Source organism: Pinus tabuliformis, chromosome X (assembly GCF_031772625.1).
Source record: "Pinus tabuliformis cultivar Carrire ecotype Pingquan chromosome X, CPIR1, whole genome shotgun sequence".
In the NCBI taxonomy this organism is placed as follows: Eukaryota; Viridiplantae; Streptophyta; class Pinopsida; order Pinales; family Pinaceae; genus Pinus; species Pinus tabuliformis.
Genome location: NC_142308.1, coordinates 360025101 through 360051854, shown reverse-complemented (window position 1 = coordinate 360051854; position 26754 = coordinate 360025101). Strand labels below are relative to the sequence as shown.

The window sequence follows — 26754 nt, the reverse complement described above, 5'->3', positions numbered from 1 at the left end:
CTCAAGGAAAGATAGAAAAGATAGATCAACGCCTTAGAATTCAGCCTCTTCGAGGGGGCAACCTCCTTTACATTACATAAATGAACAATTCTTGGATGATTCAAATGACAAAACCTCCTTTCTATATATAGGAGTCTAAGGAGTCACAATATAATCCAGCCGACCTAACAATAATAATATAAAGCCACAAAAATAACAATAGAGGGATTCTATGGGGCACAGTAATAACAATATGGGGGCAATAGGGGCACTACAATAGTAATGGGGTAATCACTAGTATTATGGGGACGCAACACAGATTCAGTAAACAAGGGTTTGAAATTTGAATTTTTGTCATTTTAATCTTGAAAGTTGAAGTTTTGCTTCAATCTAGGATCTAAATTCTAGGCAAAAATAAGAGATAAACAAATTAATAGAATTTTAGAGAAGTATAGAAAGATTTAAGAAATCATGTGTAAAGAAAACTATGAGAGAAATTAAAATACATACGTGGCACTGGGCAGCAGCAATTCGGCACTTTGAAGTTTGAATCTCCCACGATGAGCAGTGGAAAAATCTCCAAATCTCCACCTCAAAACTCACAAATATTCTCCTCTAAGGCAATGGCAAACCCCTATGAATCTCCACAGTGCCGAATGGGAGAGAAAACAGTGAAAAATAAGACCATTTTCACCTTTGTGGCCTCTTTATCCGCGGCCTGGGAAGGGAGGCCGACTTTTTGGGTCAACTCCCGATTAAATTGGGAGTATAACGAAAAAATCGCGATTTTTTCCTTTGTGAAAAAGTCACCAAAAATTCGGGGGATTAAATCGTTTAGTTCAAAAAATTCGCGTTTTTAGGATTAAATCGCGATTTTTTGCAGACTTTTTCCACACTGCCTGAAACCTATGGTATGGTCCCCTGCTGAGGAGCTTGCCGCTCTACTTGATCAACCTCCCAAGACCTCCTTAAAGCCCTTTCCTCCTCAAATGTCACGTCGCCTCTCAGGACGATCTTCCTTTGTGCAAGAAGATATATACTGTAGGCTCTGCTGGTCTCACTATAACCCACTAGGATACCCATCTGTAGTGAGTTCCAACTTTGTTCTCTTCTCCTCAGGGATGTGAAAATATGTAAGGCACCCAAATATCCTGATGTGCCCAACTTTTGGCTTGTTGTTGGTACACCTCCTTAGGAGTCTTGCTCCCCAAGACTCTGTGTGGGATTTTGTTCTGCAAATAAACAACAACGTTACACGCCTCGACTGACAAGAAGAAAGGTAAACTCTGATCATGCAACATCATTCTAGATACACCCACAATGGTCGTGTTCTTCGTCTTTGCCACCCCATTTTGTTGAGGGTTATAAGGCACAATGAGCTCCCTCTTGATGCCAACACTCCCACAAAAATCCCTCATATCTGAAGTGTACTTGCCCCCATTGTCTGATATCAACACCCTAATTTGCCTCACTGTCTGGTTCTCCACAAGAGCCTTAAACTCTTGGAATCCCCGAAGGACGTCATCCTTGGTCTTCAGGAAGTAAATTTGGGTCCTCCTGGAGTGGTCATCAATGAATGTCCATAGTATTCATATCCACTCAATGAAACATGGGACATAGGACCACATACGTCAGAATGAATCAAGTTAAGGATACCTGCAGCTCTGTTGTCACTGCTTTGTAAAGGTGTCTTGGTGTACTTTCCCACTACGAGCTCCAATCACACGAGCATACTTGATATTGGATCCTCTAGGATATATCAACACTTGTCCCTTTTGGAACAATACCTCAAACCCCCTGTCCTCCAAGCTATAGATTGATATCAAACTCTTCTTCAACCCCGGAACATAAAGAACATCTTTGACCATCAGAGGAAGTGATGACTCCCTCTGAAATGAAACTATCCCCATCCTTGTCGCCTTGAATTTGGAGTTGTCGCCAAGCACAACAACCAAGTCAATATCATCTTCTAAAAGGCTTGTGAAGTGCTCTCTAACTACGGTCATATGGCAGGATGCTCCAATGTCTATGAAGCAAGCACGGGAAGATGTGACATGAGTGGCTAAACTCACCACTAAAGCACACTTTGAATCAAACATGGCCGCAAAATCATCCACATCTGCTGAAGCTGGAACTCCTTGTTTGTTCTTACCCTTCTTGTTGGGACACTGAACAACATAGTGACCCATCTTCCCACAGGAAAAGCATTTCACTTTGCTCATGTCCTTCTCCTTAGCCATCAGCCTCTCGTTCTCTTGCTTTGCTCCACTAGAAGAACCCTTCTTGACGTTCTTTCCCTTCTTGCCCTTAACCACAATAGCAACATTCTCCTCTTCACCTCCCCCACCACTCTTGCTGCCACCCCTCACTCTCCTCTTGAATGAAATTGTCCCACATCCTCTTCCAACCAGGAAAGTGCTCTCTAGCCACCAAGCCATAGATAAAGCCATCCCACTTCTCGGTGAACCCGTCTAAGGCAATCCTAACCAACTGCTCCTCTGGAACATCCTCTCTAATGGCGGCCAACTCATCCTTCACCTATGAGACCTCGGTGAGGAAAGAAGTGACACTGTTGGTCTTGGTCATCTTGGTGTTGTGTAGTTTTTATTTCAACACCATCTTCCTGTTCTCATTAGAACTTTGTTGCAAAGAGACCAAGGAATCCCACATCTGAGATGCATATCTCATCCTTGAAACATGAGGGAATAAATGGTCCTTGATTGCATCTAAAAGGATCTAATTTGCCTTCACATTCTTCTTGTTGAATTCCACCAACTAAGTCTTCAAAGGAGGATATTTTTGCTTGAGAAATTATAAAATAAGTATATAAATTTTCATTGTACTTATCTCCCTTTTCTGCTGTAGCATTATTTGCAATTTTTGGAAGTTTGTGCCCACTGAACAATTCATATTTTCACAAAATCTCATGCCCAAAATTTCTGCAATTTCTGACAACTCAGCTCTTTGGAACTTGTGCCCAAAATTTCGCCTTGAAAACTATACTGAAGTGTGACTCAATTTTTGTGTTGAAGGGTGACTATACCTCTTCAAAAATTGTGCCAGAACTAAGCTAAAGCCTCCCGTGAAATTCGTGTTGTAGTGTTGGAAAATTCCTAGAATTTCGTGCCTAGGTCCCTCGATTTGTGTTGCTGCCCTTGATTTCTTCACTGCTAGCTTTCTCAAATTTTGTGCTACTCCTTCCTTGATTTTCGTGCTGCTGTATGCCCTTTGTTGTCGCCCGAAGTGTACACCAAGGGCCACAACGTTCAAGACAAAGGTTGTCACTGTAAACTTTGTCCATTCCATTCTAGCTATCTCCTAGGCAAGCTAAGGGGTGTTGTCCCTAAGAGGTGAAAGATGGATGATGAATGAAGACTTGTTGGTTCTAGGAGATGCACTGCAAGTTATCTTATTAACTTGACTTAAATTAGATGTAAGCAAGATTAATTGAGCAATGTTTAAGATATTCAATTAAATTTAGACAAGCCAGATTTAAAGTTATGAGACCAGTGCCTTTAAATACAATGCTCATAAAGAAAAGACTTTCAAGAAAAATGATTCACCAAGTAACAAGATAACAAACGCTGCTTTAGATGGATGATTGACTAACTTATATGAAATGCAAGATGAAACGAGATGTAAATGACTTAAGCACTTAGTTTACGATTTAAATGTAAATCCCAATTATGCAGATGCTTAAAATACTCAATTTCAAGAACTGAAATATCTACAATTTTCCACAAATCCATGATAATAGAGTATTCAATAGAAATGTTGATCACAATTACTTGAAAAATTCTTAAAACTAATTATTCAAGAGATATCCAATAATTCAAGTAAATGGTTCCAAACTTAGAATTAATATCCTTCTTAGATAGTGAGCGATCTCAATAAATATTAAGCATTAAAATCAATGATCACAAATTTAGCTGAAGCATGCAAATAATGAAAGCCTAAGCACTTAAATTTCACTAATTAATTACCAAGAAAAACCATGAAATTTAGATGCTAACCGAATAAACACTTCAAACAAATTTTGGAGTTAAATGATTTTCTAAATAACTCAATTCCATAAAATATTTCCTTTCCTATAGTCAAACTTAGAATTTAAAAAAAAATAAAATTATATTTGCCTTGACTATAGTTTTTGTTGTTGTTTATTTTTACCCCAAAAAATTCTAAAGATTGTGGATCCCAAAACCCTTATCACATAAACTCAAAAAGGACCTAGATTTTAAAAATTTATGTCATACTTTGGCAAATTAATGTGATAATGTTTTGTGAAAATTAAAATCCTTTTTAAAAGGGCCAAAAGAAAACTTTTTAAGTTGGAAAAATTTTAAATTTTAATGTTTTTATGGGCCAAAGGCCACTTAAAAAATTTAAATCGAATGTTTATGAAAATTTAATTCTTTTAAAAAGCCAAGGCCAAAAGTTAGAAATGAATATGTTGAAATGTCGACTTAACCCAACGAGAGGAAAATGACGATGAGGATATTGGGTAGCAAGGGAGAAAGAATGAATGCAGGTTAGGTCGAGTAGCAAAGAGACACAAAGAAGGAGGAGCTCACGCGCGGAAGGGAATGCTGTCGAGAGGAGCTGCGATAGGGTAGTGAAAATGCGGAGGGTTTTGGGCTACGGGTTTATGAAGAACGAGGAGTGGGAGGGATGCTTGTGTGCAGAGAGATTAAGGCCCGCAGGCTTAGGGGAAAGAAATCGCTGGGAGGTTTAGGCAGCAAAGGGAGGAGGAACAAGGAAATAGGGACGCAGATGGGAGAGTGACCCAGAGGGGAAACGTATCCGCGAGTTAAGGAAAAAGAAGACAGGGATGAGGGTTGTGTGAGGGAAAACACAAAGGAGAGATGAGAGGATTTGCAGAGAAGAGATGGGATGCAAAGGCTGAGGAGAAAATAGTGGGAAGAAATAAAGAAAAATACAGAGGGGTGAAGCTGCGATTTAGGGAAGGAAGATGACGTAGCAATGAAGAGCCTCAAGGCAACGGATAGGAGAAAAAATGGTAGCCCATAGGCCCTAAAAAATTGCCCAGAAATTTATATCTCAAACTGATGTATTTCTGTGTCGAATTTTTCCTAGAAATTACTATGAAAACCTCAGATCTGAACCTTTAAACAAATGATTTAGTCGCTTGATCCCTGCATACAAAAGTTTGAGGCTAGATCTTGCCCTCTAGGGCCTAGATCTGCCTCAAAACCCCAAATTTTCTTTGACAAGTTTCAGATCTGAACCTACACAAAACAAAAATAAAAACCCAAGACCTAATACATATACAAAAATCTAAAACAAAAACCCAAATCCCAAGTTAGAAAACTAAAGCAAAAAATTTAATTTTTCAAATCTATACACTTAAATTACAGATCTATCAGATCTGAGGAGTATGAGTCAAACTCCGCTTTCAGATTTTTAGATTTAAGATTTTTTCTAGTAATATTTAACAATTTAGCATAATATTTTGAAGATAAATAATTTTTTAAGTTTTAGGTACTACCCCAGGACGCCCCTGCAAGATATAATTCGTTAGATAATCTAGAAATTTTAATTTGGAAGGCTCTCCAGATCTTAAGTCGGTAGTCGATTGGTTCAACCAAGAACTTCTCCAAACGTCCAAAATTTCTGAATCAAATGATTTCTGCACACTTATAAAATAAGCCGTTAAACCAATAGAGGTATAAAATAACTATTAAATCTTTAAAGATTAGAGATACCTGCTAATCAATTAAAAATCTTAATGCTATCTTAAAACCCAACAACCTAAGCAAGATACTTGTGCAATAGATTGATCTACAAGAGCTATTAACCAACAACTTATAAATAAGATCAACAAAACTTTAAATACAAGTTACCATAAAATACCAGAGAGGAACATTGCCATCAAGTAAAACCCCAAAGACTTTGCATTGTATTATTTCAGAAAAGTTTACAAGAGCTTCAAGAGCTAGCACACGATTCAATGATCGGATCATTTGAATGACAATTGACCTTTAATTTATAGATTAATTCTCCAACGGCTAGTTGGCTTGATCCCAATGCATTAGTCCAAGGTCCTTCATAACAATTTGGCTCCTAACTGCTTATTGCATTCTTGAATACAACACTCTACACCTGTAAATAGTAAGTCATCTACATAGAGTAGTATGATCACGGGTTCATTCTTTGCCACCTTAATGTAGAAATTAGGATCTGCAGAACTCTTGACAAAACCAAGTCCTTAGTAGATATGCATTCATCCTGGTGTACCAAGCTGTAGGTGCTTGCTTCAAGCCATATAGAGCCTTCTTCAATCTACAAACATGTGTTTGCTTATCATGAACTTTGAATCCCTGAGACTGCTCAATATAAACTTCTTCATCAATTGTTCCATTAAGAAAGGCTGTTTTAGCATCCATTTGCTGAATGTTCCATCCCATAGTAATAGCCATAGAGATAAGTGATCTAATGGTTGTATATTTAGTTGTTGGAGCAAAAATTTCTTCATAATCGATTCCTTCCTTTTGAGAGAAACCTCTTGCCACAAACCTTGCCTTATATTTGTCAATGCTTCCATCAACTACATGCTTGATCTTGTATACCCATTTGGAAGTCACAAATGATTTGTCTTTAGGTCTAGGAATACTTTCCCAAACATCATTCTTCATTATAGATTGGTATTCTTCTTGCATTGAATTATTCCGTTCTTGATGTTCGATTGCCTTCCCATAAGTGGTAGTTTTTGCTTCAATAAGTTTAGTCATGTAAGTTGCATAACCTGGATATCTCTTAGGCTTCTTGCTTTTTCAGAATGTTCCCTTTGTTGTTGCATGTCCTTTGACTTCCTATAGAGTTGTCCAGTTTCTGGAATGATGACTTGCTGTACGAACTCACTTGGTCCTTCAATTTCTTCATGATTGGTTGTAGGCTCTTGAGTATTGTCATGCCCTGAGATTTCTTCAAAGATGTGTTCTTCTTCCTCATCAAAATCGATGGGGATGCCTTTGGACTTCTTGTATGCAATATTCTTATCAAATATGACATCTCTGCTTACTTCAATATGAATATCTTCTTTAAGGTGGACTCTATATGCTTTTGATGAAATGCTATATCCAAAAAGATGCCTCTTATACCAGTAGGGTCCAACTTCTTCCTTTTGTCCTTGGGAATGTGAATGTATACGGGACATCCAAATATTCAAAGATGATCAACACTTGGCTTCTTTCCTGTGAATGCTTCTTCTAGGGTCATGTCATTAAGAATTCTATGAGGGCTTCGATTTTGTATATATACTGCTGTTACAAATGCTTCTCCCCATAAGAATTTGGGAAGGTCTTGGTCATGTAGCATGGCTCTAACACATTCTTCAATGGATCGATTCTTCCTTTTAGCCACACCATTCTATTGAGGGTTGTAGGGAACTATTAGCTCCCTCTTAATTCCTGCTTCCTTGCAAAAAGCTACAAGTTCTCTGGAAGTATATTCTCCACCATTATCAGATCTTAGGGTTTTTATCTTCCTTTCTGTCAAATTTTCCACTTCTGCCTTGAACTCTTGAAATTTCTCAAATACTTCATCCTTAGACTTGAGGGGATATATTCATGTCTTTCTAGAGTGTTCATCAATGAATATTAGATAGTATTGATGACCTACAAGAGGCTTTTCTGCCAAGGGTCCACAAAAATCAAAATGTATGAGATCTGAAATTTCCTTTGATCTTGTGCCATTGCTTGCAAAAGGTTCCGTCACATTCTTGCCAAGAGCACATCCCTTACAAACTCCTTCATGCTCTTCTTTCAATTCAGGGATACCGGTAACCATATGATTGAATGATGGCAATAACTTATAATGAAGATGAACATACCTTCTATGCCATAATTCACAAGGGTTAATATCTAAATGCACTAGAGCTTGATGAGAAGGTGTTAGAAGTTTATACAACCTACCTTCACGAATCTCAATAGTCTTAACATTTTCAATACTAGATCCCTTAGCTCGTACAATAACTTTGCCATAAAAAATGCAACCCTATCACCTTTGTCTTCTAAGCAAGAAATAGAGAGCAAGTTATTTTTCAAACCTGGAACATAGAGTATATTGTTGAGATGAATGTTTCCACTAGTTTCCAACTCCAAGGAGGTAGATCCAATTCCTTTGACTGAGTAGCTCCTTTTGTCTCCAGGTTCAAATGAATGAGAGGAGATTCCTTTTGATAAAGTTTGGAGTTTGATAAAAATGGCAATGTTTGTATTAAAGAATTAAAACCCACTAGTCAGCTCTACGAAAGAGAGTTTGAACTAGGAGAGTCTGGCTCTGCAGAATGCTCTACATTGTTCATGCACATTACACATTAAATAGAAAAGATGGTTTTAGGGAAGTTAGAACAACATCCTAAGAAATAGAAACTAATTCCTATCCTGAGGTTACGTGAACCAACTCTACCTATTCTAGGATATTCTCCATTATCTTCAACACTCCCCCTTATTGGAGAATGGGTTCACAAATATGCCTAACATCTCCCTAAACATTTGAAACTTAACTTTTCGAAGAGGCTTAGTGAAAATGTCTGCAACATTATCACATGTATTACAATATTCCAAATGGATTTCTTTGGATTGCACTTTCTCCCTGACAAAGTGGAATTGTGTATCAATATGTTTAGTGTTTTTGTGAAACACTGGATTATTGGCAAGTTTAATTGAACTCTGATTGTCGCATTTGATTGTTGTTGCATCTATCTGTTCTTCCCCAACATCCTAGAGAAGTCTCCGCAACCAAACTGCCTCACACGTTGCTGCACACATGGCTTGATACTCTGCTTCCGCTGAGGACAAGGAAACTGTGTTCTGCTTCTTGCTGCTCCATGTGATCACCCCGGATCCAATGCTAAATGCATAACCTGTTATAGATCTGCGCTCATCTACATTTTTAGCCCAATCTGAATTTGCAAATCTTGCCAATCTAACATCAGAGGAGTCAGTGTAAATAATACCGTAATCTACAGTACCTTGTAGATACCTCAAAACACTTTTCGCTGCATTTCAATGGCTTTCAAGTGGCTTAGACATAAATTGACTTAGCACACTGATTGCATAAGCCAAATCAAGTCTGGTAGTGGTTAGGTAGATTAGACTCCCAACCAACGGTCTGTAAAGTGTTGCATTCGCCACTTTTGAGCCATCCTCACACTGCAATTTGATGTTCTACTGCAATGGTACCGCTGCGGGCTTACACTGATCCATCCTAAACTTTTCTAACAGGCCTTTGACATACTTTGCTTGGGACAGAAATGTTTGACCTGAATCTCTCTAGATCTCAAGACCTAAATAGTATCTGAGTTCACCGAGGTGTTTCATTTCAAACACCTGTGACATCTGTTGTTTGATTTCATCGATTAAATATGTAGCATCACCTGTAATGATCAAATTATCTACATTCAACAAAATCAACACTTCGCGCCCTTGTTCATCTTTCATGGTGTAAAGATTGGGGACATTTTTACTTCTATTATAGCCAATTTGCAGAAAAAATGAATCAATATTTTCATACCAAGACTTGGGAGCTTGTTTTAGTCCATAAAGTGCTTTCTTCAATCTACAGACTAAATGTTCTTTTCCTTTCTGGACAAACCCTTCTGGTTTCTCTAGATAAACCTCTTCTTTTAGTTCTCCATTCAAAAATGCAAACTTTACATCTAGTTGGTGCATCATCCAATGTTTCTTAGTAGCTAAAACGATTAACATTCTGATAGTGTTCAATTTAGCTACAGGGGTGAAGGTTTCTTCATAGTCTATCCCTTCTTTTTGTGAGTACCCCTTTGCTACCAACCTAGCTTTTAGTTTTTCTATGGTTCCATCTGCATTAATCTTCGGTTTATATAACCATTTACAACCTATGGTTTGTTTTCCTCTAGGAAGTTCAACCAATTCCCAAGTGTTATTTCTGATTATTGAATCATATTCTTGTTCCATGGCTGTTTTCCATTCACTACATTCATTTGCTTCTTTATAACTAGAAGGTTCAACCACATTCATCATACTAGTTATAAAAGCATTTTCCCTATATCTTGCAGGCAATTGAGCTTTCCTACCTGATCTCCTGAGTGGTGGGGTGGCTTCAAACCTTATTTGATCATCATTTTGTTTTTCTTCCTGTTGCTGTTGTTGTTGTTGCTGTTGCTATTGTTGTTCATCCTCTGCCTTTGTCTGCTATTGACCCTGATTGTTCTCTACTTCTTCTTCCACCAAGTACGGAATGTCCCATTCCTCATTGTGCTCATCAGATTCTTCATGATCCTGCTCATGGAATTTGACATCTCTACTAACAAAAATCTTGTGAGTAGAGGGATTAAATAATCTGTAAGCTTTATACTGTGAACAATACCCTATAAAGGTACATCTAATGGCTTTTGAATCTAATTTTCTTCTATCTTCCTTTGGAATGTGGGCAAATGCTTTAGATCCAAATATTCTTAAGTGTTTTACTGCAGGCTTAAATCCATATAATGCTTCATAAGGAGTTTTAGACTCAAGACTCTTTGTAGGACTCCTATTTTTCAAATAAACTGTAGTATTCACTGCTTTAGCCCAAAAACCATTTGAAAGATTCTTACCTTTCAACATACTTCTAGCACATTCCACCAGTGTTCTATTCTTTCTTTCTGTTACTCCATTCTGCTGTGGAGTATGGGGTACTGTGAACTGCTGCAAAATTCCATGATCTTTACAATACTTGATAAGCTCATCCTTCCTGTATTCTCCCCCTTGATTAGAACGAAGAATTTTTATCTGTTTCCCTATTTGTCTTTCAATCATATTTTTAAACTGCTTAAAGTATTTGAATGTATGGCTCTTCTTACTTAAGAAATACACCCAAGAAAACTTTGTATAGTCATCAATAAACAATAGAAAATACAGTGCACCTCCTAATGATTTTGTCTGCATGGGTCCACAAAGGTCTGTGTGCACTAATTCAAGTATATCCCTCTGTTTCTTTTCTACTCGAACAAGGAGTTATTCTCTATGCATTTTTCCTAATATACAGGCATCACAATCATTATGTACTTGCTTTAGCATAGGAAGATCTCTTACCATTTCCTTCTTTTGTAGTAACAACAAATCATTGTAGTTGATGTGGCCAAATCTCTGATGCCATAGCTCTTCTGTAGTCAGGCTCGCTGCTGTCAATGCTCGAACTGGTGCAGGTCTTACATCCAACTTGTACAGTCCTCCTGTTCGGATTCCTGTAGCAATTGTCTTCATGCCATCTAGTAGATCTTTAATATAACAGTTAGATTTAAAGAATTCAACTTTCAGATCTTGATCTGTAATCATGGATACAGAAATCAAGTTCTTTGTTACACCAAGCACATACATAACATTATGAATTTGTTTGATATTACCATTAGGTAGAATGACAGAAACTTTCCCACACCCTTTGATTTGATGACTTCTATCATCACCTAGGTAAATCTGTGCACCTTCATTGATTTCTTTAAAATCTTCAAACCAATGCTTGTTCCCTGTCATGTGTGTTGACGCTCCTGAATCTACATACTAGATGTCTGCATCAACATTCTCATCACGATCTGCCATGAACAATCTGAAATTCTGCACATGATTGTCATTCGCGAGATGACCTGCATGTCTTTTCTGCTTCTGTTATTCTTCATGATATTTCTTCTTCCTGCACTCCCTGGCAATATGACCCAGTTTTCTGCAATAAAAACATTTAGTTTCAGAGTAGTTTCTATTCAGATGCATACCTTGGGTCTGATTCAGTCTTTTGTGTGAGTTTGCTCTGTTTTGCTATTGTGGACTTCCTTTCCCTTTGAAGAAGTTTTTCTTCACCATTAATGCAAGATCGGCACTCTGGGGCTTCAGAGTCGATCTTCTTTCTTCTTCCTGCATCAGTATTCCTGTCAACTCTTCAAATTTCAGGATCTTCTCTCTGGCATTTATCCCAGTGATGAACATTTGGTAATCATCAGTGACACCATTCATTGTAATGGTTACAAGATCTGTATCATCAACTGTATGACCAATGTCTGCCAATTTGTTCTTCAGATCCTTGATCCTTGCTACGAATGAAGCAATTGTTTCATTCTCCTCCATCTTCAGGGATAGGATCTTACTCTTGAGGAACAAAAGACGATTTGAATTCCTGATCTCATACAAATCCTTCAGAATTCCCCAGATCTCGTTAGCTGTCTTACAATCTCTAATGTGTGGTATGATGCAGTCTTTCACTGACATCTTCAACAACGTCCTTGCTTTACCTTCTCGCTTCTCCCAATCTGGGATTGATGCTGATCCAGCCGCGGGCTTCGGCTCATCCCCATTCGCAATTGTCCAAGCACTCTGCACGTCTAGCAGAGTCTGCATCTTGAATTTCCAATTTGCATAATTGGAACCATCGAGCTTGTTATGCTCATTCAAGCATGCTTCAAACATATTGTTATTCATCTTGGCGATTTAGAAGAAAAAAATTTCGACAGGTAAAAGAAGATGTTAGATTTACCCCAGATCTGTGACAGAGACAGATCACTGATCTTCAATGTTGTTTGATCTCGCAGCACACCCACTGATCACCGTGGCTTCCTTCACAGCCTCCAGACAACCTTCTGTTGTCAGCTACAACCTTGTTCTTGGCTTCCCCACACAACTTTTATGATTTACATGATCGTCGCAGATGTACATGACTTATCTGCGACGTCGTCGCAGCTGTACATGGAATACCTGCGATGGCCAAAATAAAAAAATGCGCGAAGGAGCTATAGTGCACTCGTCGCAGTGATACTCCTCTTAACCTGCGATGATTTCGGTTTCATCGCAGTTATACTCCTCAAAACTGTGATGATTCCTGTTCAATGACACCCACCAGCCAGCGTACAGGTTCCTCAGCCCTGACGCTCTGATACCATGATAAAAATGGCAATGTTTGTATTAAAGAATTAAAACCCACTAGTCAGCTCTACAAAAGAGAGTCTGAACCAAGAGAGTCTGGCTCTGCAGAATGCTCTACATTGTTCATGCACATTACACATTAAATAGAAAACATGGTTTTAGGGAAGTTAGAACAACATCCTAAGAAATAGAAACTAACTCCTATCCTGAGGTTACGTGAACCAACTCTACCTATTCTAGGATATTCTCCATTATCTTCAATAGAGTTGACCACATTCCCTTGTCATATGTCTTGAGGCTCCATTGTGGATTAGCCATATACTATCATCCTTAAAAGTACCTGTAAGAGCGAAAAAACGACTTCCATCCATGAAATATTTAGATAGCTTGGAGATGAACTTGATGATGCAACCTTTGATAGTTTCAAGGAGACTCCTAAGGGTCTTGAGGCCTTTCTTCATATAGCTTGTCATCGGAGATGGAGAGAGAGAATAGATAACTGCTTCAAGATTGGCTTCAACAAGAGTGCCAACAAGGATGTGATCTTCATACTTCCTTCACCTTAGCTCTGAAACCATGTTGAGAAATCAATATAATTATAGATTAGGGTTGATTCCTCTTACTTGAAAATTACTTATGAGTATTTGTTGGCTTTTATTACTTTATTATGTCTTCTTTATCAAGCAATTACCAAAACATAAAATGCACGAAGATCACAAGGAACAAAGAACATAAGATATAGGCTCCAAGCTAGGGAAAACCCCCACAAGGGGGAAAATCCAAACAACTTCTCTTCTTATAGAATCAAATCAAAGTGAGACATCCAAGAGCCAAGATCAAGACCTCCACAAGGAACCAAGTCAACCGTCCTCCATATCTCCTCCATCCAAACCAAGTCGACAAGAATCAAAACTGGTCAAACCTCTTCAAGACAAAAATTTTGGACTTGCAACTTCGAAGAGGTGTGCTAGCACTTTCATAGAGTTTCCTGAACACCTTCACAGAATAGAGTTGCCCGAGCACTTTTGAGAAACAAAATTTTGGTCTGTAATTCGTAGAATAGCCCCAACAACTTCGCACGTGTGGACAAATACAAGCAAAAGCTCGAATTTTCTTTCTTGCTTGGATTCTTCTTTCTCTTCCTTGGCCGTCACAATTCTTCTTCTTCTCTCTTGTTCAGAAATCAAATTGTGTGTGAGTGAGCAAATGAGGTCGAAGTCTCTTCTTTTTATAGCCATCCAGGAGGTCGAATTGGGCCTCTTCAAGGCCGACTTGACAAGGCAGGGTCGACTTGGTCTTGTGGGACTAAATTACTCTTTTTGACTCAAAAAATAATAATTTTCTTTTGTTACAAATTGTCCAAATGGGACTTTGACACATGATAAATTCTCTTCTTGGCTCAATAATCCTTAGAAGCACGAAGAACATGGTTTGAATAGAATAATAATAATAATTTTCTTTATCTACATGATAAATTCTCTTCTTGCCTCAATAAACCCTAGAAGCATGAAGAACATGGTTTGAATAGAATAATAATAATTTTCTTTATCTTCTTTTTGATTTTTACAAGAAATACATATTGATACAAGTACAAAGATAATTATGAAGACCGAACCTAGTTACATATTTCAACAGGCCCTAAGCCATTATTTGAGATATTGTGCATAATGTAACTAGTAGTCTTATTTATCTCTTTTTTTATCATATATGGACATTAATTTAATTTATTTATCTTGGTATTGAATTTATTGATTTCTTATTTGTCATGCACATATTTGTAGCTAATCTAGTGTGCTGCAATAATCATAGGACTCTATTGAATGTTAATTATAAATTTAATTCCAATATCCTTCATGTTTATGATGCCCTTTGTGATTTTTGGAATTGCTCACTTTATATTAGTGAGCTTTTTTTTTATATAGCTATGCGTGTACTTACATTTCCCATTCTTTTATAACAGTGGCAGCAGATGGATATTGAATACACCTTTTGGCAAATGCTTCACCTTTGCACGTCCCCCAAAGTGGTGTAAGAAATCTTGACACCCATAAAATGTTTGTAGTTTTCTGTTCCAATTATAAATTATGATGGGCATTTCTGTCATTGTTTAACTACCTAAAGCATATCCTAACTAAGTGCTTACATCCGATTTGTTTGTTTAATGGGAGGAAATAATATTTTTCATTAACAAGAACAGATCTGTTCTCTCTATTAAATTGAAGAAAGGGTGTTGGGAAGTAAACACCAGGACAGAACCAATAGTAAGTGTTTACTATGTTAGTATGACTTACCTGATCTCAGCTCCGTTGAATTCCAGAGTTGTCTATCTGTTCAAATGGATCCTTGTTAGAGTTGTTCAACTGTTTTCCTTTATTAGTGGTGTTACTTCTAACCTTTACAGGACCAGAGCCCTCTGACCACGTCTAAACTATGCTTCTGGATTCTTTGTAAAAAGGTGGTCTCTTTCTTCATGGGTGCTCTTAGAAACGATGCTTGTTTAGTCCAACCCTTTTTTTGATTTTCCCGAAAGGAATAGTAGGTGGTGTAGCCAACATTATCTACCCTGTGTTGGTTGTTTTCTCTGCCAAGCTTTTTAGTTGCTAAGCGATCTTCAGATTGTCCGTGTATACAGATTTGTTGGTCAGACATTGGTGTTTTGAGATGAGTTAATAGTTTTCAGTTTACTGATTTACAGTTTAGTTTCTAATTACATTACCTGTGCACCATGTGCTCAAAATTTAATATAGATTCAGGACAAGTTATTTGAACTTCCAGGATCCATGTATGGGATAGGTTGTTCCCTGTGAGAGGATGCTGTCAGAGGATTTCAGTGGGTGTGATGCCCTAGCATCAATGATTGGCGTTGATTTATGCCTAAGATAGGCATTGGGACATGTGATAGGTTGTTGAGTGTGATGCACTAGTTTCTCCAGGGATTGGAGTGTTGTTTATGCCTGAGAGACTTGATCTGCACCTGTGATAGGTTGCTGATCTGAAATGCTTTCCAAATAATCTGTTTGGTTAAGGTATGTCCTAAGAATTGCAGGGATGGGCAGTCTAGATCTTAGAGAGTTTGACCGATATAAGACACTACAAACTTCACTTGTAAGTGCAGAACATAGATGTTGTTGGAAAGGGTTGATCTTTTTGTGTTTTGTTGAGGGAAACGTCACAGTGCCTACAAATCTTGCACAATTGGCCAAAGACAACAAAAGGCAGCAAAACTAAGAAAATCATCCTTGATTCTGTGAAGAGCCATTTGATCCCTCACATTGGAGAAGATGATGGCAAAGGATGCTTGATGCCTTGATCACTCTGTACCCAGATCATGAAAGTTACCACAAGATGCTTCTGAAGAACAAGCTTTTTGCCACATGCATGAGTGATACAAACATGGTGGCTAACTTCTTGCTGAAGATCACTATGCTGGAGCTTGGGGGATCATCTTGCTGCTATAGGATTGAAGATCACGGGTGAGGATTTGGTGCCCTCAGCACTAAATGGGTTCTCTTCATTGTTAGACTTGTTTTTTTGGGGTGTTTGGGCTCGTGACAAGCTTCCCAAATTTGAGAAGCTTCAGGTAGATTTCATCCAAGAGGAAACCAAGCTAGAGACAATCAGCTAGAGTGGAAAAAATCCATGACCTATCCCTCATCAGGAAGGTGAGGAGAGGAGGTATGTAAGGAGGATTTGGGAGGGGTCAATAGGGCAAAGAAGAAGGATCAAGATCTTTGAGCCAAGGGAAGAAAAACTTGAGCCACATTAATTGTTTCAAGTGCCACTAAATGCACCACTATGCATCTCAGTGTCCTAAGAGGAAGAAAGCCAAGTAACCATAGAAGCAATTTGTAAGGACTCAGGAGTGTAGAAGCTTCTATCAAAACAGATCAGTTAGTATCCAGGCTTGACACCATAGTATTGTGCCTTTCCACTGACATCATTTTTGGTGTAAGGCTGTATGGAGAATGGCACATCCAGACACATGACCTTTAACAAGAAGGCTTTTGCAAGCTTCAAGAACAAGGGGATGGCATGTAGGTGGAGTTGGGCAATGACGCCACTTATTCATTTAACAGAGTGGGCGCTATCTCTTTTTGCATTCCTTCAAGTGATGTTCTAGAATTGAATGGTGTTTCGTATGTTCTTGATTTAACATAGAATTATCTTTCAATTTCTTGCATGACATATCTATAGTGCATGGCTAAGTTTGATGATCTATGAGTGAACATTAGAAAACACAACCCTGATCTTGATTGAGTTTTGTCCATATGAGTGAATGAAGGTGGACTTACACGGTGCTAGTAATTTTTTGATTAAAAATTCAGATACGATTCGACAAGGAAACAACACACACGCACAGATATATATATATATATATATATATATATATATATATATTACCATTCATCTTTTAGAATCTAGAATCTATATCTAAAAATACATTATCATTGTCATGAATTCAACATAAACAAATCGACATCATCAATTCAGCATAAACATTGTCATCATCATTAGTGATTATTATAACATTCAACATATTATCATCATCATTAGTAATGTAATAAAAAATGCTACAACCTTTGTGCTTTCGGGTCCAACTCCTTCAAAGAACGTGTCATGCATGGCAGATGATATCTATCTTCCTTGCATGGCAATTAAAAGGCCCATGGGATCATTGGGATATTCCATCAAGACCTATTTGAACATTTCAATCTTCTCAACGTCAGCTTGGTCTCTTGACTATATGCAGGCAAAAGATTGGCTAGAGAAGATTTGTTATATTGGAGGGATTTATGAAATCAAGAGCAAAATCAATGACAATTAACAAAACCTTAACCAAACTGAAAATTAATTGCTCAAATAAATCTCTTTATGAAGACATTCATCAAACCCTTTTGTTTGCATTTTTGAACATCTATCTTTTTCTTAGTAAGAATCCTTGACAAATATATGGAGTTTCGTTGTTTCTAAAGATTTAGAACAGACATAATGAGACTGTGTTTATAGTGAGTTTATTTGCAAATCTGATATCTTCATTTTTATTATTTATTCATGGCTATACAAATTTTCATGCTTTTTAACATTTAAAGGTTGGATTTCGATCATGAAATCCGGAAACGGATCCAAAAAAATTTAAAACCCTTGGAAACGTATCCAATTCCAAATTTGAAGTTTCTGATTTTTTGATACGATACATAAACATTTTTACAACGTTTCAGACAAGGATCGTATCTGTTTCCGTATTAGAAACGGGGATCCGTGTTTCTGACAAATTCTTCAGGTGTTTCTGGTAACTTAGGTTTAGACATTGAGGGATGCTCAGGAGCATGTAGAGGCTTCTATGAGCACATTCAGGGAGAGTAGGCCTCCAAACAACAACATTGTGCCAAGATCGACATGTAGGCATGTAGAAATTGCCTAATTGAACCTTAAAGTGAGTTAATCTAATGATACACATAGGTTATTTGCATTAGTGAATTAGATGAATCTCAACCATTGATCTAAACTAATGTTGAGCTTTAATCTCAATCATCAATCACTTTAGAGATTAGGGTTGTGGATTCAGTCAATAATACAAACTTATACAAAGGAAGGCTAGGCTAAAGGAGAAGAAACATCTCTTGAGCATGAGACACAGTGAGAGTGACTTGTCAGTGATTGGGTGAAGGACTTTCATTCAAGGGTGCAGGTTTCGAGGAAGAGTGCGAGGGGTAGCAAGGGAAACGATCCCGATGAGCGAACAGATCGAAGGACTGATCAAGGGTTTGATCCATTGGATTAAGTGAGAGTGACTTGTCAGTGATCGTGTTTGTATTTTTCTTAAGAGGGCCATTATCTCAAGAAGGGAGTGCTTATATGTTGTAGACTTTAATTAATGAAACAATAGATATTGAAGAGAAAAAATCTTGTGTGCATGTGTATGAGATTAACATGGTATGGGAGCTTAGTCTCCAAAAACGGATCTCTAAGAATTGGACAAAGGTAGACATTATGCGCACAACAGGGAAGATCGATCCATACAGGTGTGGCAAACACAAAGTGATAGAGAATTGGCCATACGAGAGGTTCATACGTAGTCGTATGACTGTAACATAAATAATAGGCAGGAATTTGGATTTTGTACGTGATCTAAGTGACGTGTGAGGGTGACAAGGAGAGACACCAGGCTAGACACATGTGGGGTGAAAAAAGGTGAAAATGTAACTTAAAAAAGGAGTGTTGTGCTAGTGGAGATAGGATGAAAAAGGTGAAAATAAAAGATGAACGGTTTCAGTGGTCAGCAAAGACAATTGTCGATAGCCAGGGGCAACCACAAAGTGGTTACAACTGCGATTATCAAGCATTGTACAACAAGTGAGCACATGAGGAGAAAGTGCAAGAGTTGACAACCAAGTTGAGTCACAGGAGCAGGGAAGAGCTGCCGATCAAGCTTCCAAGTGTGAAGAACCTTTGCCAAGCCATCGATCAAGTTGCCAACTTCAATCGTCAACTATCAAGTAAAGCATGCAAGTGTGGCTGCACGGAGCCGCAAGAAGCTGCACAGACTCACTCAAGCAGAAGATAGGTAAATTGAGCTATATGGAAGGTGCATTGGTATTCATAGGTGTGTTACATGCTAAGTTGTACCTCGCAGGATATGGAGACCCCATGGCCCATGTACAAGGTAACTATCATTTTTTTAGAAGATCAGAAGTCCAGCAGGGCATCATGCGCCTTCTTCTCTCTCTACTTCTACATTCTTCTTTGCAAATTTCGTACCTCCATGGGGAATTGTAATAAATGACGCTAGCATGATGAACTTGTGTAATAGACTTAGACAACTTAGGACTTGGTTACTAAGGGACTTAGACAACTTAGGACTTGGTTACTAAGGGAGTCCACTATGGAGTGTTTTTTTTACATAATTAATTATTCTTGATTCTTAACGATGAATACCTAATTGAGTTTTTTCTAGTGTTGCGAACATCTTGATTTTATCATGAAACCACGATTTTTTGGCCTAGCCGATGTTTGCCAATTTTTACTGATATTTTCCCAATTTTTACTATTTTTTGGTTTTTTAGACCCTTGCCGATTTTATCCCCATGCCGATGTTTGCAGCATTGACTTTTTCACTCATAACTGCCAAAGCTGGAGTGCGTTTTAATAACTAGGTCTTAGATGTGTTTCTAGGTCTTGGTTCAATGTATATTACCATGCAAGGTCATATCCAGAGTTACAGAATTGCATGAGGTATTTTTAGGATTTCTTGAATAATTAAAATTTCACGCAGAACAATATTTTTAAATTTTTAATTAATTTTGTATGTAATAAGTAAAAAAGTGATGTTAGGAAATGTTGGTGGGATGTGAGTACTTGATGAAAATCCACTTTTTTTTTCCCACATGGTGAATCGGTAACTGCTTGGACTAATCTAAGGGATACCCAGGATCAACCCTCGTTGTTGCCACTATAACACCAAGAGTGTATCCAGGCTTCCAGCAACTTGCAAGCCAGATATACCAAATCTTATGATTTAGCAAGAGTCGAGACTCACGAATAAGGGGAGTCTACTCCTTGAGCTAGGATCATAGCAGGACACTATGCTTAATGAGATTTGAACCACGGTCTCGTGGGCTTCACCCAACGAGACTTACCGTTAAACCACACATCACTCTGTTCATGAAAATCCACTTTTACTCATAAAAATGGAAAAAAGACAAGGAAAGTTGGAAAATAAATAAACTAGGGACAAATAAAAAACATGTTCCAAGTCAACTAATGTATTGGTATTCAACCAAGTGACTTGGCCATTCAAAGGCTGAGTTAGGAGTTGATTCAGAGGCCAAATAAGCCCATGAATTGAAGGATAGATGGCTGGCCAACTGGGTCGAGTTCATAGCTTGTTTGGGGGACGAGTTTCGTCCTTATGTGGAAATCAGTTGGGAATTTAACTCCTCTTCCTTCACACTTGGCAACTCCTTCTACATGCTGCCATTCCCAGAGATGTACGCTGATCCTAGTAGCTCACACACAGGCAGATTATGAGCTCACATGCAGGCAGACTTTGAGACAACTATTAGACACATTTTGCTGGCCGAGTTCGTCCGGGAGATACCACGAGTGGTGTGGGGACTTGTCTCTCCTTTTATTGCAGTCCTTTACACATGGCAACAAGCAGTCCATGCACATCAACAAGAGAAGATCTGCGCTGTCCCTCACTTAGCCAATACGCTGGCACGTACAATAGACTTGAGGACACTTGGGAATTTTTGACTTGTCTTCGGATTATGATCCATTGGACACTTGTTGCATGGTTTTTGATTGGGATTTGCTCCCATTTTTGCATAAATTAACCCCCTGGCTCATTGCTCAGACTAGTGTTGGAAGATTTAATCTTGGGGAAACTCTGCTACTACTATTTTGTATTGTCATATTGTTCATGAATAAAAATACTTTGGAGGCCATATGGTGCAATTGTTGTGATGTGATTCTTGACTTGAGGTAACTTGTATGTAGTTCATATTGTTTATTTCTCTCAGTTTTGTAAGCTTGGGCCCAAGTAGGGGTATTATTTCCAAGGGGAAGACAAATATTTACACGACTTTTTGATTGGCTTGCAATTGGTTTGGATTCTTCATGTACTTGTAAATATCATGCTCTATCTTTTCTCTTTGCAAGTTATCACCCAATGCTACTAATTGCTTGAGCAAGTTTTTGAAGTGAAACGCAAGTTAATTCAAGCTTGGAGTTGGCCATATCTTTGGTTGGATCAACCAGCTTCAAGGCATCAAGGAGCACACATTTCCACCACACCAAAGGGCTGTCCATAACTACTTCAAAAGCGGCATTAAGAGGGCTTAAATGAGCCCCAAACCATCTCTTTCATCCCTCATCTAAGAATTAAGTTTTCCTTCGGTTCTCATTTGCACTTATATTGTTATATCTAGCTAATAAGGCTGCCTTATCTACTGCTGCCCTAACAACAATAGATTTACTAAGGGAAGACAAAGTTTCCTTGGTTTTCCTCTTGGTTAATTAGTGTAGAAATTTCACTCTAGTCATAGGGATTTTTATTTAACATATTGGCTTACATATACAAGTGATCTCAAGTTGTTTTAAATCTCTTTTTTGGCAAAACATGCGGAAATGCTGGCAGATTTCGTGCAGTTTTGAGGAATTGGAGCGCCCAAAGACAACCTTGAACGAATCCTTTGTAAAAATCAGCAAGACTTTCTTGTGTAGCCTATTCAAGAAATTCTTCCATCCTTTGATCCTTGAAGGGGGCCGTTGTAACCTTCTTCAATCGATTTTCCTCCCTTTATTCATAAGGGAGCTTCTCTTTCTTCTTCATCCTTTATTTTACAGGGGATTTCCTCTGTTGATTTTGACCCCTTCATTCATAAGGGGTCCAATCATGCATTGTAATCTAATAAAGCACTGTGCTTTCCTTGGAAGTTATGGGATTTTCCTCCAAAGCATTCGTCTTCCCCGTTTGGGGAATTGGCTTGTGGTTGTGCATGCTTGTGCGGTTTCACTTTTTTTTTTTGGTGATTGGGTTTAAAATTAACTTAAATTAGAATAACTACATATACAATTTAATTGCAATCTAGTTCATTGGAGCAATCTAGTTAGAATTCATTTCACTAAGTGCAAATCTTTGCTTTAGATTAGATTTTTGTCTTTGTATCATTAGTTATATTTCCTATTGCAAGAAGTAGTAAACCTCTGGCAATTTCTTGGTTGAATAGATTAACTAGGGACCGTTTCTCTTCTAATATTTCTTATTCTGTGGGTGGGGGAAATCAATAAACACTCGACTTGCTAAATCAGGTTGGGTTACCCAATGTTGGATCTACATGCGTGTGGGCTGACTTGTGAAATTCGGGGAGCGCATGTAACCTTAGCTTCCTCCTTTGGATCTCCTTGCAACTTTCCTTAACCTAGCGAGGATAAGGTCTGAAGGGAAATTATAACCTTAGATTGGTTGATTTTTGCATTCATAACTGAATCGATCTCAACTCAAGTGGCAACCAAATTTAATTTAAAATGAACCAAGAAGTACTTCAATACATTTCGATTTCAACATCTATCATACTTGGTTATTTCCTTTACTTTTCGAAAGCGTATTTATCTTTGGGCATTTACAAGCACTTTCCTTCAAGCACGTGTCTTTTACTTTGAACGTTTATCTTTCAGCTATCATTTACAAAGCATTTTACTTGGAACATTCACTTTCACATTGGGCACTGGTCTTTACTTGCTATATATTTCTCATGCTTTGAAGGTATTTTCCTAATTGATCCTTGTTGATACATCTCTTGTGAATGATCATGGTGGTTTATGCTATTTAATTCTATTTACATGCTTTGAAGTATTTTGCTATCATTTATATGGTTGAATGTATCTTGATTAGTTATATTTAACTCTTATAATTAATTTTCTTCTTGCTAAGCCATAGTTATTTTCATACGGTCCACCCCCTTGGCTTCGTTGGGAGCTAGCCTAGATGGACGTGTTGAGATTTGAGTGACAACTTCTCAACTCGAAACTTGTCCCCAAGGACACACCAAGTGGAGTTAAAGATTTTCTCCACGTTAACCCAGGGGTGGATTTAGGCGACAACATTTTTGGTGCCATTGCCGGGGATAATGCTTTTTAAACCCAGAATATGATTGATTGTTTCTTGACTTTTTTTTTTTAATGCATGGTTGGTAATTAGAAATTGGTTTGTATCCAAGTGGCGACTCCACCCATTCAAAATATTGCAAGGTATTCTACTAGGAGAAACTCAAGTAGTTTGCTTAATCCCATTCTTGAACCTAAAAGGGTTTATAGAAGAAGCTTAAATAAACTCTCTTTTCGTAGACTTCTTGCTAGTCTTGGACAAGAATCAATCTTTGATGTCCATTTTCTTTTCGAAGCTGATCATAGTCAAGTAGAAGATATGGATGATTTGTTTGCTCCTTGTGACTTTTCTAACATAAATGTATACCCTCATAACATTCTTGAGAAGGCTATGGATAAATTACTATCCTATCAGGGCAACAATGAATAAGTACGAAAACACACATTAGAAACTTTAATCTTTGTGTGAGCAAGTGGTGTAATGTTGCTAGCTACGAGGATGTGAAGATGAGGCTCTTTGTTCTATCATTGGAAGAAGATGCTCTAGATTGGTTTACAGAAAAAGCCGCCAAATCCTTTGCAAATTTGAAATAGATCATTGAGGGTTTCAATGATAAATATGGTGATAAAAAGGAAGACCGTCATGTTTTGGCTTTTTTAAGTGGGATCAAGAAGAATGAAAACAAGACTATGGAAGAGTTCGACAAGAGGTTGAATGATATAGTTAAAAGCCTTCCTTAAGACACTAAACCTCTAGAAAAGTCTATCCTCATCTATTATGTTGATACATTTAATGGTGATATTTCATATGAGATGAGGGGTAAGGAACTAGGAGACTTGGGAGAAAATCAAACAATAGCTTTAAAGATTGAAAGAAATCAACAAGCCTCAGGAAAATCTAACATTCTTGGTTTCAAAAGAGGGACTTCCTTAAGGTCTAATGAGTCTAAAGGCAAAGCAAAAGCTAAGGAAATAGCCAGTGACCCAATTAAAGAGCTAACTCAATTGATTAAGACTATGGATGTAAACCATGCCAACCAAATCAATGCCATACAAAATAGATTGGTGGCTATGGAAAGGTCACAAGCGGGAAGATTTCAGTCAAGGCCAAATGATAAGTGGCAAAAGAAGGGTCCTTCACAAGACCATAGGCCACCTAAACCATTGGAATCTACCAACTTGGTGGATCTAGCTCCTCCTTATTGTAGGCCTTGTGATGAATTTCATGGTGAGTCCACTTGTCCCATTTTTTATCGAATTGTGGAAAGTGGAATGATAGGAACTAGTCAGCAGATTAATATGGTTGGCAAGAAGCATCACATTTCTATGGAAAATTGGATGGAGCTTGTGGAAAGAAGTCAAAAGGTTAGTAATCTGTCCACCACCTATAGTGTGACTAATATGTTTGATAAATGTGATAAGGTCACTGAGCTTTTTTGTGAGAAGCCTACATCAGATCAGATTCTTGAGATGGTTAGGGACAAAGTGGTGACCTATCAAAGAAAAAATAAACATCAAGATAAAATGCAACAAAATACTCCTAGAGTCTTTACCTCTCCTACATCAGATTCAAATGTTGACTTGGGTGGATGGATTAATAATGCAAAAGTCTTGGTTCCAGTGCAAAAATTCTCAAGATCCCTTCTCAAAAATCCAAGTTATTAAAAGCTATTAAAGCCCCTCATGGAAAAGATTTTGAGAAGATCTCTAAGGGTAAGAATGAAGATGCCCCAATGATATTACAAAGTATGGATAGAGGAAAGGGAAATGAACAAGATCGACCATTTTTCATTACTTTGTTGGTAAATGGATATCTCTTGCATAATTGTATGTTGGATTCAAGTGCATCCTCAAATGGTATGACCAAGAAAGTTATGGAGCAACTGAATTTGAGAACTTCTAAGCCTAATCATAACATATGTGCTATGAGCTCTAAGAAAATTGAAGTGTATGGGTTAATTAAGGACTTAGAAGTTCATTTATCAACTTACCTAAATATCTTGATCACCATGGACATTGTTGTGATATATGTGCTAGATGCATGGGGCATGCTTCTATCAAGGAAGTGGACAACTAATTTGGGTGGTAGAAATCAAATGGAATTATCATATGCTTCATTCCTAGCATTGATAACACCATGGTTAGGCTTGATAGAGAGTTGGAAAGGAAATACCATGTTGAGAACCCCAAGGAGCCAAACAATGAAATAGTCTATGCGTTAGATGTTGGGTAGTTACACAATGTTATCTAACTCTTTTGCCCCTATGGAAGATAAAGTTGAGGAGAAGAAAGGTAATGGAATTCGGCTCAATTTGAGCTTAGAAAGAATGGTCAAGGATGGATTGAGCCATATTAAGCTGTATATGTGGTTATTCTAATCTAAGTTAATTTAAACCAGTATTGCAAACATCTCGATTTTATTGCAATAAAATTGTGAAATCACGATTTTTGGCCTCGCTGTTGTTTGCTGATTTTTACCGATATATTGGTAGTACCTTAATTTTGTCTGTGTTTGCCAATTTTTACGATATTTTTGTTTTTTGGACCCTTGTTGATTTTTATCCTGATGCCAATTTTTGCAGCATTGTTTTAAACCCAATCACAAGAAAAAAAGCAAAACCTCACAAGCATGCATAACCACAAGACAATTTTTCAATTGGGGAAGAGGGATGCTTAGGAGGAAAATCCCCTATTTCCTAAGGAAACGACAATGCATTATTAGAGTACAATGTTTGATTAGACCCCTTATGAATGAAGGGGTCAAAATCAAGAGAGGAAATCCCCTGTGAAATAAAGGATGAAGAAGAAGGAGAAGCTCCCTTATGAATAAAGGGAGGAAAATTGATTGAAGGTTACAAAGGATCCCTTGAAGGATCAAAGGATGGAAGAACTTCTTGAATAGGCTACAAAAGTTAAGTCTTGCTGAATTTTACAAAGGATTGGTTCAAGGTTGTCTTTGGGTGTTCCAATTCCTCAAAACTGGGTGAGATTCACTAGCATTTCCCCTTGTGTTATCAAGGGTCTGCAAAAATAGTAAGAAAAAAGTTAGAATATGCCCAAAAGAGAGATTTTAAACAAATTCAAATCACTTGCATATGGAAGCCAAAACGTTAAATAAAACTCCCTATGACAAGAGTGAAATTTCTACACCAATTAGCCAAGAGGAAAAGCAAGGAAACTTGGTCTTCCCTTTGTTAGTCTACTATTGTTAGGGCAGCAGTAGATAAGACAGCCTTATGAGCTAGATATAACAATACAAGCGCAATAGAGTAACCAA

General features: G+C 37.8%; 1 protein-coding gene across 1 annotated transcript in view; it reads left to right on the top strand.

The window, feature by feature from the left end:
* Nucleotides 1-26754, top strand: part of LOC149139990 (uncharacterized) — a 246851-nt gene that overhangs the window by 74157 nt on the left and 145940 nt on the right. The window contains exon 2 of the mRNA XM_089447038.1: nt 14830-14897. Coding sequence (XP_089303164.1) covers nt 14830-14897 — 68 coding nt within the window. The remainder of the gene's footprint in view (nt 1-14829; nt 14898-26754) is intronic.